General features: G+C 39.7%; 2 protein-coding genes across 2 annotated transcripts; both read right to left on the bottom strand.

Moving 5' to 3' along the window:
* Positions 1 to 4011: 4011 nt before the first annotated feature.
* Positions 4012 to 6708, bottom strand: LOC139927803 (signal-regulatory protein beta-2-like). The gene is made up of 6 exons (XM_071920085.2): positions 6631 to 6708; positions 6216 to 6533; positions 5767 to 6114; positions 5256 to 5378; positions 5107 to 5138; positions 4012 to 4935 (listed from the first exon to the last, which is right to left on the bottom strand). The coding sequence occupies exons 1-6, from the start codon at positions 6695 to 6697 to the stop codon at positions 4807 to 4809; spliced, it is 1017 nt and encodes a 338-aa protein (XP_071776186.2). The 5' UTR covers positions 6698 to 6708; the 3' UTR covers positions 4012 to 4806.
* Positions 6709 to 9772: 3064 nt separating this feature from the next.
* LOC139927799 (uncharacterized) lies at positions 9773 to 17197 on the bottom strand. Its single transcript, XM_071920081.2, has 10 exons — positions 16573 to 17197; positions 16319 to 16444; positions 16181 to 16224; positions 15922 to 16034; positions 11757 to 11854; positions 11326 to 11670; positions 10861 to 11208; positions 10424 to 10558; positions 10273 to 10304; positions 9773 to 10048 (listed from the first exon to the last, which is right to left on the bottom strand). The coding sequence occupies exons 1-10, from the start codon at positions 17117 to 17119 to the stop codon at positions 9920 to 9922; spliced, it is 1917 nt and encodes a 638-aa protein (XP_071776182.2). The 5' UTR covers positions 17120 to 17197; the 3' UTR covers positions 9773 to 9919.
* Positions 17198 to 17469: the final 272 nt, after the last annotated feature.

Genomic DNA, 17469 nt, shown 5'->3' with positions numbered 1-17469 from the left:
AACTACTCCACTCTTCAGAGACAAGACTGTGTTTGATTGGCCAGTCAGAACTGACATTGAATGTCCTTTTTAGGCAACATTGAACACATGGTCATAGCCCCCTACATTGTTAATTCTGGTCCTTGAAGAGAGACACGTGGAAAGAGGTATCTGAACCACAAAATGACTACCCATCCTAACATTAGCTTTAAAATCAGTGAAACAGAAATCGCCAGCATACATAAACATTGGTACAAGTTACAGCAGTGTCTAGTTATGCTCTGATCGCCAGCAAGGCAGCCCAATGTGTACAGCTTTCAACGTTATGCAGACCAGATAACTGGCATGCAGGCATAATATTATCTGTCCAAGTAGTAGTAACTGGTTAGTTGTGATGATTTGCTCAAACTAAAGATACAGCGTAGCATGATCTTTTTTGTTCTTTTAGCATGATCAGCATTTGATCAGAAAATACACACTAAATTCACACACTGTTCATACGATTTTACATAGTTCAATCCATACTTGAGAACATGAATGACTCTTCCAAAGCTAGAATCCAGAGAACTAAGACTGAAACCTGTGATGTTGTGAAGAGTTACATTTTTACCATCAATGAAAGGCTTAAAGGTTTTGACTATCAATTTTAATCTTCCAAAGAAAAAAATCATGATATTGAGTTATCTTCCAAATGGCATTTGAAGACTAGGCTATGTAAGTATTCTTGAATTTGCTTGTAAATGCACGTTTTCTTTGTCAAGCTTATAGCCTCGATAGCACAGTTGCCAGAGTCAGGCCGGTCGGTTGGTGCTCTGCGAGGTACAGATATCCCGACAGTTGTTAGAATTGTGCCTGCTCTCTATACTGGGAGATTTAGATCAAATTGAGACCACAGGTAGTTTGTTTAGACGTTTTGTGAGTTAACAAACTTTTAATGAACATACTGGACATTTTTGTTATTGAGCTTGTTACAATTATTTGATGCTGGTGTGATCCGGTGTTCCTTGTGTCTCCATTTAAGATCAGACCTCAGATTTAACTATGTATAGTGAATGTTTGTAAATTGCCACTTTCAATAAATTGCAGTTTTCAGCAAATATGCTTTCATATGCTGGCCTCAGATATCCATCATAAGTTAGATTTGCACAGTGTTAGAGATGGTATAATGAGGCAAGAATATAAAGGACCTTTAGATTATGCCAGTCTTATATTTTGGTCAAACCTTAAGTTTCCATCAGTATATGAAAGGTAGTTGGGCTGTTTCATGCATCTGTTTTAGGTTATGGAAAGCTTACTCCATGCCAGTGCTAAGTCTTTCGAACAACTTACTGGCAGAAGCCCTCGTTGGACTTAGTAACTCATCCAAACGAGATAAAAAACTAATTTCACCTTGCCTTTCAGGGCTTCTGTACTATTCTTATCTTTTTTTCTTATTTATTCTTGTTTGAATTCATTTTAAGAGAATGACGTTTGCTTTTATTTGATTCTTAAAGCACTTTGTAAACTGATGTTAACAGTGTTATACAAATAATTTATTATTATTATTGTTATTACTACTACAAGTGACCTGATGAGTTCTTTGTGGTTTCTTTAGGTAGAGTAGATATCATATGTTATGTCACAAAAGTAATGGTTTTGGATGCTATAATGGTCTTTAGTGGCATGAGGAGCATATATGTGTGAGCACAAACACCTCTACATCCTGCTGAAAACCACAAAGGCTGCTGCACTGAAAGAGGTGCAGAGCATATGGGCAAAGGTCAATAGGCCTCAGTGTAATGGCTGCTTCATTTCATTTCAGTGTTCATAGCAGAAACAGTGCCAAAACATGGACAACTCTTTGCTTGGTTGGGTGTACAGTTTCTTATGTAATAACCAGTGGAGGAAAAGACTAGATATAAATACTGAAATAAGTGTTGAGTTGTTGATTGATGGATGTTATGTCCTGTTCACTGTGACTTGGTCCGCTTCTTGAAACCAGGAACATCTCATATTGCAGCTCACAAACAGCTCTGATGATTGCCGAGCTCAACACAGTCACAAAATTTCATGAAATGAGCACAAACTCTGAAACACAGACGACATGTTGTGGAACTGAAACTCTGGTTAATGTTAGGCAACAAAAGCAATTTAATTAATGTTAGGGTAGGTTTTTGGCCATGGATAAGAGTACTTCTTTACATGAGTAGAGAACTGAACCCAGGTCGTTGGAGTTGAAGGTAAATGTATCTGCCCATCCACCACCCGGACTTCCACACCCTTACTTTCACTATTTCAGTGTCAAACTACTTCCTGTTTCTAGTCGTGTCTCCTCCACATAATCCTTTCCTAGAGGGGAAATGCTTTTCTCTCACTTTTTAGTGCAGAACATGTTATTTGCATTTGAAGACATCATGCTCATTTAACAACATTTCGTGAGACCAGGCTGGCTGAACTGCAAGACGCTGTGGGCTTGAGGCTACAGGCCAGTCTTCCTGTGTTCAAGCTCTGCAAGGACTTCAGTTTCCAGCAATGGAAACTCGCTCACTGTAGTTCACACCACCTTCACCACAGGAGTGAGAACACAAGTTAAAGGCTGAGACTTGGCTAGTTTGAAAAGTGCAACCTGCACTGACATTTCTGGTTAGAAGGTATGAATAGACCCTTGTCTTATTTTTATGAGCATGCTTTGCCTATGTAAGGATCCATTCACATACTGTATGGAAGGAGATGCTATTTCTTGTGGCTTTGGCACACACTCAAAACGTACTTGATAATTAACTACTGCAAACGCATTGCACTCAAATGTTTAATTGAACCATTTAAATGCATACTGACAAGGATTTACTCCCTTGAAATAGCATAAACTCATTCAATAATGATCCTACTCAATAATTTCTTATGGCCCATTGGTAGTGTGTGACAGCGTCACAGACCCTGCCAGACCCTGCCTTCTGCCTGGATTTTCTTTTTTCTGAATGTTCAGGACGTTTCTGGGCATCGACCACATAATTTGAATGGATAGAACGGTCTTTCCACTGTTTTCTATGGTATTTTGGCTGATACACCAAAAAATGGTCTATGTTTGGTTTCTATGGTGACAACGGAAGTTTGGCCATTAAGGCCGTAAAGTGTGTTACACCGGCTGCCACACAGCGTGAGTGGGTTAGCTTTGTAATGTTCCAAGACGAACGTTAAATGAATAAAATGTGATGACTTATCAACAGTAATATAGCGCGATTAAACCCAACCGATCCAAAACTCCTTGAGTAGCTCCTTGCTGACAGCAAAGCCACAGAGATAGCACAATGCCAGTTTTCCACTGCTTGGTCCTCTGCGACTTGCCGTAAGTCAGTTTATACGGAAGCTAACGGTACCAAAGAAGTTTTATATTATGGAACGGTACACATAAAAATGGCCGCCACTCCGACCATCTAGCAGCATTGATTAGAATGGGAAAGACCCGTTCTATCCATTCAAATTCTATGACATCAACCTTTTGGCAGTGGGTGTACGCCTGCAACCAAAACCACTGTTGTAAACTGGCAGCTAGCGTTGTCAGTGTACTTTTGTTGTAGTAGAAAAGCTGATATAGCTAGCCAAACTAACTGGCACCTACATGTCAGAACAGAAAACAAGTCAATTCTGCATGGCTCTTCATCCCCATCCTCTCCTTCAATACTCGCCAATGGGTGAAAGCCAACTGCAGATTCATTCTCCTTTTGGAACAAGCCTTGTCTGCTTGGCGTTTCGCCTCACTGTACTTGTTTTTTGTAGTTTTTTACTGTTTTGTACCATTCTGGCAACCACGTTCATGGGGCGCGTGTCTTGTTCTTATTGAGCTTGAGAGGACATATCAACTTTTGAAGTTGTGTTTACAAGCCACAACTAGCAAAATCCTACTCGGTATGCTTTAATCATTATTTTGCACTGTACATTTGGTCTTGTGAAGTTTGTGTTGTAAATTCTGCCCTTTCTGTTTCATGGCCCATTATAATAATTTAGCCACCAGTAGCTGCATGATAAGATAAGATAAGATAAGATAAGATAAGATAAGATAAGATAGCACTTTATTGATCCCCTTGGGGAAGCTCAGGTGCCACAGCAGCAATTGGCGGACAATGCCAAGGAAGTATGTGTCAAGTACAAGGTAATAAAAGAAAATAGGTACTAAAGTAAAATAAAGGTAATATACATAATATACAACAATAGAGACTAGAGACAATATAGAAAAGTGAGCCATTTACTTGTATTATTATTATGAATTATATTTTTCCTGCTATTAAATAACTTATATTACTGTAAGTCTGCACTAGGCAAGATTATTATACACACATCTTATCAACCTAAATCACAAAGTCGAGCTGCAATAGAGAAGAGTGTCTCATCCCCCCTAATTCAGAAAGCGTAGATTCATCATATTTACAAGTATGTTTAAGTAAACTTAAACTTAAATACAAACCGTCTCCTAAACATCAGTTTTGCTCTGTCCAGAGAAAGCTGGACTCACCAACATTAGATCTTCCCAAGCGATCACAGACTGGCTGGGATGGTAAACATGAGTGTGCTGTGGGCAGTTTACTGGCGTCCCATTATATAATTTTTGGGTGCTGAAGTCCTAAAAATTCAAACGGTTACCTCTCGCTGCCATTTGGAGCTGCAAGGGTGCGAAGTTGCCTACTACAGCTTTAATTACACTGAAGTAGTGCTAAGCCCCAGTGGCACTTTCACAAAGAACATGATAGAGACGTCTTTGGTCATATTTTAACCTTTATGTAACAGAGTCAACAAGAGATATGCATTTGATATTCATTCCCTAATATCTACATCAGTCCAGGACTAAACCTCTCAGTCCTGTTGACGGTGCCTGACCTCAGAATACAATACAGCGTCTCTACTGTATTTCACTGTGGCTGGCCTGGAGGAGGAGCTTCTGGGAGCCAAATTCACTGCTGCATAGTGAACTGCATCACTAATCTGAGGAAGACGGAAATGGAAATAAAGTATTAGAGACTTGTTCTGACAGTTTGAGACAGAAAGGTCTAGTGGAAAACAGACAAGCCATACTAAGTTTACATGTTGCAACGTTGGTGTTGAATTTGGAGTATAAATCAATTGTTGGTAATAAAAGCAAATTAATTGTATTACCTGATTGCCTTCAGAAGATCCATCAGTTTTCTCTGAACAGTCAAAGATAACTACTATCAGTGCCATTTGTTACAGAATATAAAAGAATATGTCACCCTGCTTCTGATACAGATGTACAGGTCATGATTATAATGTATAATTTGTAATACCTGTGGGACCTTTGCTCCGACTCTTGCAAAGTGCCCATACAAGTAGAAGTGTTGCCATCCCAAGAACGATGTTTGACAAAGCCAGTGCAACAACAGTTGGACTCAGGTCAAGTGGTGAGTTTCCTTCACAGCAAAGAGAAAGAACAAACAGTTTTGATTTAAAAAATTAAGACTGTGCTAGTTTTAATATAAGTACCCACCATCACCATTTAATACTTTCAGACGAGAACCATATCGGCTCTATTAGTGGACGAAGATCTCTCCACTCAACCCTCCAAATAATTGTTACTAAAAAATCTACACTTATTAACACTGGAAAATGTCCTGTGTACGTATCATTTAAGTTATTAGCTATCTTAAGTCCTTTGCTCAGAAAATGCTAACATTATAGAGAATGGGGTCACCTGTATTCTTTTAATCAAATTATGCATTTTAAAATTCCCCCCCTCGAAATCAATATATAGCATCCTGGAATTAAACCCCTCATTATTTTTTTTCATTAATGTCTTACTTTTAATATAGAGCTCGGTCCCATTTCCAAACAGGATCTCCCCACATGAAGCCACAACGCAGTAGTAGGTTCCAGCATCGGCAGAGCTGAGGTTCTTCTTGGGAAGGTTGTAGACACAGCTAGTTTGTTGAGAGCCAGTCTCAGTCTTCTCACAGCTGTCATTCTTATTTCCAGAGGAGTAAATCATTTCAGGACCAGAATTGTGTGAGTTTTTCAGCCAAAAGACACTAGTGTATTCCCCTGCACAGTTGCCAGTGTGAACAGAACAGTTGAGAGTTACAGAGTCTCCTGGCTGGACTGACTTAGACACTGGCTGCTGAACAACAGAGTCACTGTTCATCTTTGGACCTTGGGGAAGAAACCAAATGAACTGTGATCACTGACATGAAGTTCACATTCATGTTAATTTACCTTGGGATGTTTAATGGTAAATTGCACAGATAAAATACCTTTTAGCATCAAAAAGGTTCCTGGTCCAAATTCAATGAAGTTCAAATGTAACAGTCCACAGTAGTATGTGCCAATGTCCTTCCACATTGTAGCAGATATGCTCAAATCATATTTGATGCCATCAAATTTTACTGAATAATGGCGACTATTTAAAGTATGTATTGATGTCACAGACTGTAGTCTCCTCCCAGTAGTTAATTTGTACCATACTCTACTTTTCATAGCACTGTTTATCTGACATTCAATCGTAACTGGGTCTCCCAGCTCCGCAGTTTGGAAAGAAACAGGCTGAGAGATGTCACTGAACTGTGCCACACCTGAAACAAACAGAAAAGCAGGAAGCCTAAATCATATAATCACATTTGTATGTAGACTCTCATGAAAAGATCCCACAAGTGGAAATTTGTTACTTACACAGATTACAGAGCATGAAAACATTTAGAAGATACACCATCATCTTCTCTGCTCCTAGCTCCATCATTCGTTCTGCTTCTTCTCCACAGCAGTTCTGACTTATTGAAGCGACAGCAGTCTTATCAAGAGTAACATCTCCTACATCATGCCAGATCTGTCAAGTTTCTGATTGGTTCATCATTTTCTTCTTGCAGAATACCTGATTGGCTGCTGAGTGGATCAAATTAGCTGTTATCTTAAGAAAGATTGTCATAATTCAATGTTATAATAGTATTTTTTTCAGTGTTTATCTTATAATTGTTATATTAGTTAATATTATAATTCACTCAAATATATTAAAATGTACTACATGGCATCAACTGCTGACAGTTAAACCAAAATAAGAGGCTGGTAAAATTCTTCTGCAGTGTACTTGCATACACTGCAGAAGAATAGGAAGAGAAAGATGAAGATTTAGTTGACTTCACAGGTAAAGTGTTTAAAATTAAAGGATTTCTGTCAGGATATCACATCAGTCATAGCTTAATAATTTATTGCAAATTGAGATGGCAATACAGTTTGTCTTGGCAGTTTGGTTCTACTCTTGGGGATACTCCCTGCTGCTGTAATACAGCATAACAGCATAGTTATAGATAGCACATTATAAATAAGATGCAGAGAGCATTGCAAATAATCCCGCCGTGGACTAATTTGGAAATAAAGACCCTCCAGGGTGCATACAAACAGAGCAGAACCACAGCAGGTGGAGGCTGGGGTGGAGGAGGCTCTTGGAAATAACAGCAGCAAAGCACACAGCGTACAGTGAATGTGAGTATGAAGGCCTTTAAATAGACCGCCAAATGATAGGTGTGGCAGCAGTCAGGTGACACAGCATGCAAGACTTAGAGTGTCCTGCCAGATCTACGTCATTTATTGACTAACAACGATGCTAACAAATAAAATATGGGTAACAAATTCAGGAAAAGATGAAAAGGTGAAACAATAGAAAATAAGGTTGTTACAAAACAAGACTAGGTAGACCTAGTGCAAGCCTGGCCTCCTCTTGGCTTTCAAGAGGAGGCCTAGTATAATATGTGTTCTGTACTGCCCTTGACCTGCTCTATCATTTTCAGTCACATCGACCCCTGGAGACATTTTGAGTTTAATACAATGTTGGAAAGAACGGCATTTATGTCACCAAACTATGTTTTTGAGAAAAAGGGCCTCAAAGTTTGCAGTCTATTTTGAGACATTTATTCAAATATATTAGCGATATCATTCAAACATAACATAACATACTAACATTAAAATTCCAGTCTTGAGTGTCCATACACACACAGACATGTATGTGCACGCACACACACACACATACACATTTTGAACTTCAACCACAGTTAAGGCTCACTTGTGTATGGAGATGCACTTGAGCAAACTTATGTGCACACCACACAGATGTGAGGAAGAGTCACCGGTGTCACTCTCAACAGGTCGCACATTCACCGGCACCGGAGTTAGAAAGTAGACTATAGCCTGAAATGAAGTCAGTCCACTGAGCCTCAGTCGCGGCGAGATGGAGTTTAATATTTGAGATATTTCTGCCGGGAATTAATTTCTATGTTGTTTAATTGTAATAATTTCAGTCTGTAATAGTCTATCACTGATTTCAATTCAACTTCTCTCGATTTGGTTTCTCTCTCTCTCGCTGTCTCAGGTTGCGATGCCTGACAACTACGTTTTCCGCGGAAGAAACATTATGATTGGACAATAAAGTGAACGATGACACACCTGTTGCTATGCAGATGTTCATTCAGGATTTGAATGGACGCTTGTAATAGCGTGACTCGCCGCCTCTGGAAACTCCCGAAACTCGTATACAAACTTTTAAACTAACCGTTGTCGATGTAAAATGATGGCTGATTTCTCGCCTCAAATGTTTTCAGAAACACATTTCGGTGAACCATTTTCATAATATAAGAGAAAGTTTCCAAACGAGCCGCCATGTTTGTCCAGTTTGAAATCCGGAGGCAGAAACACACCATGACAGTGCAAACAACGCAATATCACGTATACCACCATGACTGTGTAGGTCTTGACGCCACTTCTCGCACAACTTTCAACAATGGGGAGTCAGTCAGTCAGTCAGTCAGTCAGTCAGTTAGCTACTTTCACTCTTATAGGCCGGTCCCAGACACCCAGCAAAAAAGAGTTCTTGGGCCCACTAAAACTGAAGTCAACTAAACCACACTCAAAATACAGGGACAAAGTAAATACAAGTGAACTAAACAAACTGACCACACAAGACAGTCTCCCACACAAGAGGGAGACTGTACATTTATACAAGCTGGCCAAAATGAAGACAGACACAATGGGAAATAGACCAAACATTATCATTTAGACATTAAAAATCCATAGACCGATTTGTCTTAGCCCATTCATTATATAATTATCTTAGCAAATAAAAACAATGGAGCAAACAATGGGTTTGCAACCCTGCTTCATCAGGTTCGCTCATTAATCTAATTATTAAACACAGCTGGGATATATGTAGATCCCAGCTATCCTACGACATATAAGCACTAGTCCACTCTGAGAACCATAAGTCATCAAAATTACATTGTAGAGAAGTACAATATATCATTTAGAATGTATATTCAGCCATATACAGGTGACATTAGGGTATAGGTCTATGTATTAAAATATACAAAATAGGTCCCAGTGCAAGTCCTGTAGAAAAATACACTACATGGCCAAAAGTATGCAGACTCCTCTTCAAATTAGTGGATTCGGCCATTTCAGCCACACCCATTGCTGACACGTATATAAAAACTAGCACACAGTCATGCAATCTCCGTAAACAAACACTGGCAGTAGAATGGGCCGTACTGAAGAGCTCAGTGGCACCGTCATAGGATGCCACCTTTCTAACAAGTCAGTTCATCAAATGTCTGCCCTGCTAAAGCTTCTCTGGTCAACTGTAAGTGCTGTTATTGTGAAGTGGAAATGTCTAGGAGCAACAATAGCTCAGGCGTAAAGTGGTAGGCCAAACAAGCTCATAGAATGATCCTAAAAATTCCTTACCTCTTCTGTTACCTCTCGCTGCCATTTGGAGCTGCAAAGGTTTGCAATAGCCTAGTCCAACTTTAATTACAGTCATGAAGTGCTAAGTGGCTGGCTTGTTCACATTTCACAAAGAACATGACAGAGACGTCTTTGGTCATATTGTAACCCTCTTTATGTACGAGAGTCAACAAGAGATATGCATTTGATATTCAGTGTCCCTCATATCTCCACCTATCCAGGACTAAACCTCTCAGTCCTGTTGACGGTGTCTGACCTCAGAATACAATACAGCGTCTCTACTGTATTTCACTGTGGCTGGCCTGGAGGAGGAGCTTCTGGGAGCCAAACTCACTGCTGCATAGTGAACTGCATCACTAGTCTGAGGAAGACGGAAATGGAAATAAACGGAAAGTATTAGAGACTTGTTCGGACAGTTTGAGACAGAAACGTGTATTGACAGACAGACAAATAGCCATGCAAAGTTTACATGTGGCACTGTGAGTGCTGAACTTGTGACCGAGACACACTTAATGTTACAGCACATAAGAGAACTTAAATCAACAATTTTTTTGGTAAAGACAATAAAATAAAAAATTGCATTACCTGATTGCTTTCAGAAGATCCATCAGTTTCTTCTGAAGAGAGTCAAAGATAACTACTGTCAATACCATTTTCTACAGAATATAAAATAATATTTCACTCTGCTTCTGATACCGATGTACAGCTCATGATTATAATGCATAATTTGTAATACCTGTGGCATCTTTGCTCCGACTCTTGCAAAGTGCCCATACAAGTAGAAGTGTTACCATCCCAAGAACGATGTTTGATAAAGCCAGTGCAACAACAATTGGACTCAGGTCAAGTGGTGAGTTCAAGGTGGAGCTTCCTTCACAGCAAAGAGAATGAACAAACAGTATTTTATTTAGCTTTTGAATTTAAAAAAAGCTGTAAGTACACCATCCACCATTTAAAAGAATAAAATAAAATAATAATGTAAGTATTATTTATCATTTAAGTTATTGGCTTTGTTTGTGAAAATGCTAACATTATTTATGATGGGGTCATTTGTATTTTTTAAATTATCAAAACATGCATTACAGGTAGTTTTATCTCCTCAAAATCAATATATAGCATCTTGGAATGAAACTCTTCACTTATCTTTATCTTATCTTAGCTTTGATGTCTTACTTTTAATATTGAGTTCGGTCCCATTTCCAAACAGGATCTCCCCACATGAAGCCACAACGCAGTAGTAGGTTCCAGCATCGGCAGAGCTGAGGTTCTTCTTGGGAAGGTTGTAGACACAGCTAGTTTGTTGAGAGCCAGTCTCAGTCTTCTCACAGCTGTCATTCTTATTTCCAGAGTAGTAAATCATTTCTGGACCAGAATTTTGTGAGTTTTTCAGCCAAAAGACACTAGTGTATTCCCCTGCACAGTTGCCAGTGTGAACAGAACAGTTGAGAGTTACAGAGTCTCCTGGCTGGACTGACTTAGACACTGGCTGCTGAACAACAGAGTCACTGTTCATCTTTGGACCTTGGGAAAGAAACCAAATGAACTGTGATCACTGACATGTTCACATTCATGTTAACTTACTTTGGGAGGCGAATGTTTTAATGGTAAACATATAAATAAGATGCACAGATAAAATACCTTTTATCATCAAATAGGTTCCTGGTCCAAATTTAATATTGTTTAAATCTAACACTCCACAGTAGTATGTGCCAATGTCCTCCCACATTGTAGCAGATATGCTCAAGTCATTTTTGATGCTGTCAAATGCTACTGAATAACGATGATTATTTTGATTGCCAAATTTAGTTAGATTATTGAAAGTATCCATTGTTGCCACACATTGTAGTCTCCTCCCAGTAGTTAATTTGTACCATACTCTTTTTCTCATACCACCGTTTATCTGACATTCAATAGTAACTGGGTCTCCCAGCTCCGCAGTTTGGAAAGAAACAGGCTGAGAGATGTCATTGAACTGTGCCACACCTGAAACAAACAGAAAATCAGGAAGTTTAAATCATATAATCACCTCTGTGTGTGTAGACTAACATAAGGGGAAATTTGTTACTTACTCAGATTACAGATCAGGAAAACATTAAGCAGATACAACATCATCTTCTCTACTCCTAGCTCCATAATTTGTTCTGCTTCTTCTCCACAGCAGTTCTGACTTATTGAAGCAGCAGCAGTCTTAATAGATTCATCAAGAGCAACATTTCCTACATCATGCCATATCTGTCAAGTATCTGATTGGTTCATCATATTCATCTTGCAGAGTACCTGATTGGCTGCTGAGTGGATCAAATCAGTTGGTTAACAATGAAGCAAAAAATATTTCATCGTGGTTTCATATGATTAACAGTGCTGCCGTTATTGTTACATTGTTTCGAAGCCTTGCTTTCTCGAATTAGATGGGCTAGCTTCCCCCAAAATGTCTAGGCCTACGGTTAAAGTGTTGCAACCTAATTACCTAATGTGCCAAATTCATAAAATGTATGTAAGCCTGTGTGTGTGTGTGTCTGTGTGTGTGTGTGTGTGTGTGTGTGTGCGTGTGTGTGTGTGTGTGTGTGTGTGTAGCCTATTATTGCCAATGCAATAGTCAAACAGTATGCTTGGTGGCTATAACTGAAAAAGAGTTCCTTGTGTCTTCCCTCTTTAGACAGTATTATACATGGAAACAAAAGTGATTCTGTTATCAACTGGTTCCCGGGGGAGGGGGGTTGTAGTAACAGTTGTCTATCAAGTCTATTTGGTTTAGTTAGGGCCCGATCAACCACTACTGTCTCATCGTCCCTTTGGAGGAAGCGCTTTGACATTTCATCAGCCTTTACCTTATAATCTTCCTTATTACTGAAAATCTGTTTCAACCGTAAAAACTGACCAAAGGGAATATTTTCAATTATTTGTCGAGGGTGGTAGCGATCCACTATTATCTATGGCTGCTACCGGCTCTTATCCTTCCTCCTTCCTCTTCAAACCAAATGCCAGGGAGGGGAAAGGGGGCAGCAACACCCTCCTTGCGACAGGAAGCAACAGGGTTTATGGGAAATGGATCTTAAACACAGAATGCTAAATGTAGCGTAATTGTTAAGTGAAGTTCAAGTTCAAGTTCATTTTATTTCTAAAGCACACTTAAAAACAACAATTGTCAACCAAGATGCTGTACAAGTACACACAAAACACAAATAAAATAATAATAAAAATAATAATGATGAAAATAAAGATCATACAGAATCAAAAGCTACAGAAAAGAGATGGGTTTTAAGGCGCAATTTAAAAGGTGACAATAGAAGGGGCACGATCCCCTTTACGCTTCAGCCTAGACCGTGGAACAGCTAAAAGCTTTAGGTCAGTGGACTTGAGAGACCTACCGGAAACTTGGGGGTGTAGGAGATCGGAGATATAAGACGGGGTGACCAGTGAGGGCCTTAAAAACAAGTAATAGAATCTTGAAATCAATTCTTTGGTGAACAGGGAGCCAATGAAGGGACGCCAGAACAGGGGAAATGCAGTCTCTCTTTTTGGTGCCAGTGAGAAGCCTTGCGGCAGCGTTCTGGGCCAGCTGTAGGCGGGACAGGGAAGACTGACTGATACCAGTATACAAGGAGTTACAATAGTCAAGGCGACAGGAAATGAATGCATGTAAAACTATTTCTAGTTCGTGAAAAGAAAGGAAGGGACTTGACTTTGGAAATGGTTCTTAGCTGCAGGGGAAGCTGGATCTGACTACTGAGTTGATCTGTTTATCAAAGTTAAGGTCTGAATCGAAAAAAAACCCCAATATTCTTGGCAAAGGGTTTGACATAAGCGGACAACTGGCTAAGGTTGCCAGTTATGGTAGAAGTGAGGTGCGGGGGGCCAAATATTACCAACTCCGTCTTGCTCTCATTGAGTTGGAGGAAGTTACAGGCCATCCAACATTTAATATCCTCCAGACAATCCCTGAGGTTGTCTAAGGAGCAGAGATCACTGGGTTTAAGAGGGAGGTATAGCTGGGTGTCATCCGCATAGCAGTGGAATGAAATGTTATACTTGCGTATGATTTGTCCTAGAGGGAGCAAAGTAAACTGTAATATTAACATTACAAGGTTAAACTAAAATGCATGCACTCAAATTAGCTAAAATGAAGTGTCAAAATGGCAATAAAGCTGTGAGTATGCTACATGAAACATGGGGCTCATTCATAAAACTCCACGGTAACAGAATAGCGGCGCGCAAACTCTGCGACCAACATGTTAATTAAGCTTTACATATGTAACACCTGTCCACCTGTGTGTCAGTGCAATGGGAAGCATAGATGTGTCACCCTCCTCCTCATGCACTCCTGCTGCTGTAATGTTGGCCATGATAAACCGAATGTTTATGATATTACTGACTGAAATTCTAAATTGATCGTAGGTGGTGATCGTGACCTGATGAAGACCTATCAAAATGCTATAAGATAAATAAATATATTGGAGCATTGGTAGCAGTGTGCGGCGTTCTCTTTCTTTAGCATTAGGTACACTCCAGCAGCTGCTAAAAAGTTTATGGGATATGCATATGATCATCTCTTTTTTTATCATGATAAACCAAATTATATCAGCTTTTATAACCACAATCAGAGCGTTAACTAATGATTGTAAAACCAGTGTGTGAATCATATTTATTTAAGATTTTCATGTTTCCAATGATAATTAATGCCCTGGGTTAGGAAGTTGGCTGTGGCATTATCCTTGCCTGGGATGTGATGCACAGTGAACCTCAAGAGCTGCATGGCCAGGTACCAGTGTGTTATACTCCCATTGATGTACTTCATGTAGCCACTTAAGTGCCTAGTGGTTTATTTCCAAGATTAACTCCCTGAGATACTTCAGGGAGTCAAGAGCAAAACTTCACCACCAGGCACCACTGTGGAATAGCAGACCTCTCTGGGGAACATTAGGGAAGCTGATTTGTTGAACATCTTCAAATCCAAACCCAAAACCTGTCTAGTGTCACTGTCATTCAACCAACCATAACTTGTCTAATTTGGGACCAACACAGTCTCTTCTTTTACTTAAAGGATAACGCTGGTGTTTTTTAATGCATTTCTTACCGTCAACAAATCCTATGAAAATAACAAAATCAGCAATGATTTTGTTTTGCCAACAAGTCTCGTCGATGTAGCCGATGCCCAATGCAGCCATGTCCCAGTAGCCATAGAACTCCATTGTATTAAAAAAATGATTAAAAACACGTCACAGAGCCATGCCGTTGCTCTGGGCAGCATATTTTATCATCATGATGCACCGGGCCAGCCGACTTTTTCCTCAAACAACTTAATAAGCCGGCTGTAAACACGTTTGCGATCTCAGGAAAGTAGTTCCTTAGCACCGAAAATAGTCCCCGGCGTAGTGAAGAATTTGTTCCCATTTGAATTTGATTTGGTAATAACTACAACAGCCTGACTTTTTGTGGTAACAGTTAGCGATTTTTAAAATTGAAACTATGTCTTTGTGAGCTGTATTTAATGGTTTTTAGCTTACAGTTGGAGCCAATGACTTCCAGGTTGAAGGCTAAAAAGGGAACGCGGGAAGTGGGAAAGTAATAGGAGTAGAGCAAACGCATTGTTGATTTTGTTATTTTCATAGGATTTGTTGACTATAAGAAATGCAGTAAAAAAAAACACCAGCGTTATCCTTTAAGTCTAGACAGCATTAACATAGGAACCAGCCATTGGAAACCTAGTCTAGGGATGTCTCTTGGTCTTTCTGCATTATTTCACTGACTGTCTGCAGTGTGTATGAGTGTGTGCGTGGCTGAATATGTCTCCTTTGAGTCTGTGGGTCATGCTTAGTACAGCTGTGTGTGTGTGGCTGCCTTTCCCCACCTTCTGGCACCTGTACTGCTTTTACCTGGCAGTACCTGACAGTAGACGAGGGTGCTGGCCGTAGCCAGCCGTTTGGCTGGTTACTCACACCACAGAGGTGTGAATGTAGTTCTTCTCTGCACATTGTAACCTTCAGGTATAGCGATAGTGGAAATCATTGCACCTTTCACATCAGAAATCACTTCAAAGAAGCCCTGACATAAGCTTTCTCAGTTTATTGCAAGGCAAGGCTTTACAGTCATCATATTTAGATGAAATCACTTTGACAAAACTGTTCCTATTTCAGGAAAGTCTACATTACCTTTATAGAGAGGAACTAATAAAATTAGTAACACAGAAGCAAAGCCTGATCATTCAAAGTACAGATGAAACATGCCCAGCTCTACTGCCTTATGCTGGAGTACACACATTCAGTCTTGGTGTTGTCCCTCTGTCTTCTTGATCTTTTGGATTTGTTTTCACTTAAAGCAGCGTAATGGAGGTTGTCTGCATCTTGGGCCTGGTAAAAAATAAATCAGTTAGTCGCAATAATAATGTAACACATGAGAGAAATACAACAGAAGCCCACAGAAACACTTTATTGGGGTGCTTTGAAAATATCTTGGTACATTAATACAACAGTTGATGTAAATAGAAAAGACTCACTTCTGCATTCGGAGTAGAAGCAACTGAATTTCTTGGTTGAGAATCTGGTTATGAAAAAGTAGACAGAATGAAAAGCCCTCTTACTGAAATGCCATGTACAGTTAATATATCCTATCAAATACAAAGAATATGAATTACCTGTGCATTGGCAACAATTTATCTTGTTCATCTTGTACACCGAGAAAGCCAGGATAACAACAAGGATGGTGGTGAATGCCACTGCCACACTCAAGAGATACACTAAGACAAGAGAATCCACCCCATCTGCACAGATCCAGACATTAGGACACATTGTAAAGTGTTTTTTTCTGTTAATGTTAATCTGAAGTTTAGTGAGGGAGTAATCAAAACTATTTTTGAGATGAGACAACCTCTGCTAAAATGTGACTTACGTTCAATGTCCATCTTGGTCCCATTTCCAAACAGTATCTCCCCACATGAGACCACAGCACAGTAGTAGGTCCCAGCATCAGAAAGATTCAGGCTCTTCATTGGGAAGTTGTAGACACAGGTCTGTGTTTGGGTCTTGGGTTTCCTCTCACACTGATCATTCCTGACTCCATGGGTGTAAATGATTGCTGGACGAGATTCTCCTGAGCTTCTGAACCAGTAAACACTGTGTTCTCCGTCACAGGTCCCAGTGTGTACTGTACAGTTCAGAGTCACAGAGTCTCCTGGCTGGATGGTCGCAGACGCTGGCTGATGGATGAAAGCTTGGAGGTTGGAACCTGAACCCTTTACATTGAGAATAGCTCCCTCCGCAAATTCAAACTTAAAGGGATAGCTGCTTGCGCAGAAATAAGTTGCTGAGTCTGAAAGGCGCAAATCTGAGATCTTCAAGTGATTCTTACCATTTCCAGTGTCCAGTATGAAGCGTGGATTGTCCTTGAATTCATCATGAAAACTGCCATTTTTATTATACTTATAGAAGGTAGACATGAGCTTTGGTTTCTGTCCCAGTGTTTGCTTATACCAGTGAAACTTTAGTGAAAAATCATCTTCAGAGAAGCATCGTAAAGTCACGTTGCCCCCAACGTTAACTGATACAAGACCACTCTCTTGATGTACAGATGAGGATTGTTTCAGAGTTGTCATATGAGCTGAAGGAAAAATAGAGACCAAGCAAATGCACTATTAATTTTATACCATGATCAGAAGTAAATTGTAATGTACATACTATATTGCAGAATACATTAAAAAATAGAAGCAATCATTTGAACATTGAACTTATAGTCTAAAAGATACAAAATGCAGTCAAAAAAGGCACAACTCACCTATCATCCCCAAGA

Source organism: Centroberyx gerrardi, chromosome 23 (assembly GCF_048128805.1).
Source record: "Centroberyx gerrardi isolate f3 chromosome 23, fCenGer3.hap1.cur.20231027, whole genome shotgun sequence".
Taxonomy (NCBI): domain Eukaryota; kingdom Metazoa; phylum Chordata; class Actinopteri; order Beryciformes; family Berycidae; genus Centroberyx; species Centroberyx gerrardi.
The sequence above is the reverse complement of the archived record's forward strand: the minus strand, read 5'-3'. Positions and strand labels throughout refer to the sequence as shown.

Bases quoted from the DNA above. Each gene is read 5' to 3' on its own strand.
- LOC139927803 (XM_071920085.2), bottom strand. From the start codon at position 6,697: ATGATGGAGCTAGGAGCAGAGAAGATGATGGTGTATCTTCTAAATGTT. The intron at 5,379-5,766 runs GTAAGACATTAA...TTTGCTGTGAAG, and splicing joins GACCGAGCTCTATATTAAAA to GAAACTCACCACTTGACCTG. The intron at 4,936-5,106 runs GTAATACAATTA...CGTCTTCCTCAG, and splicing joins GATCTTCTGAAGGCAATCAG to ATTAGTGATGCAGTTCACTA.
- LOC139927799 (XM_071920081.2), bottom strand. From the start codon at position 17,119: ATGTCTACCTTCTATAAGTATAATAAAAATGGCAGTTTTCATGATGAA. The intron at 11,855-15,921 runs GTAGAGCTGGGC...TGCTTCAATAAG, and splicing joins GTGTACTCCAGCATAAGGCA to TCAGAACTGCTGTGGAGAAG. The intron at 10,305-10,423 runs GTATTACAAATT...GACTCTCTTCAG, and splicing joins TCGGAGCAAAGATGCCACAG to AAGAAACTGATGGATCTTCT.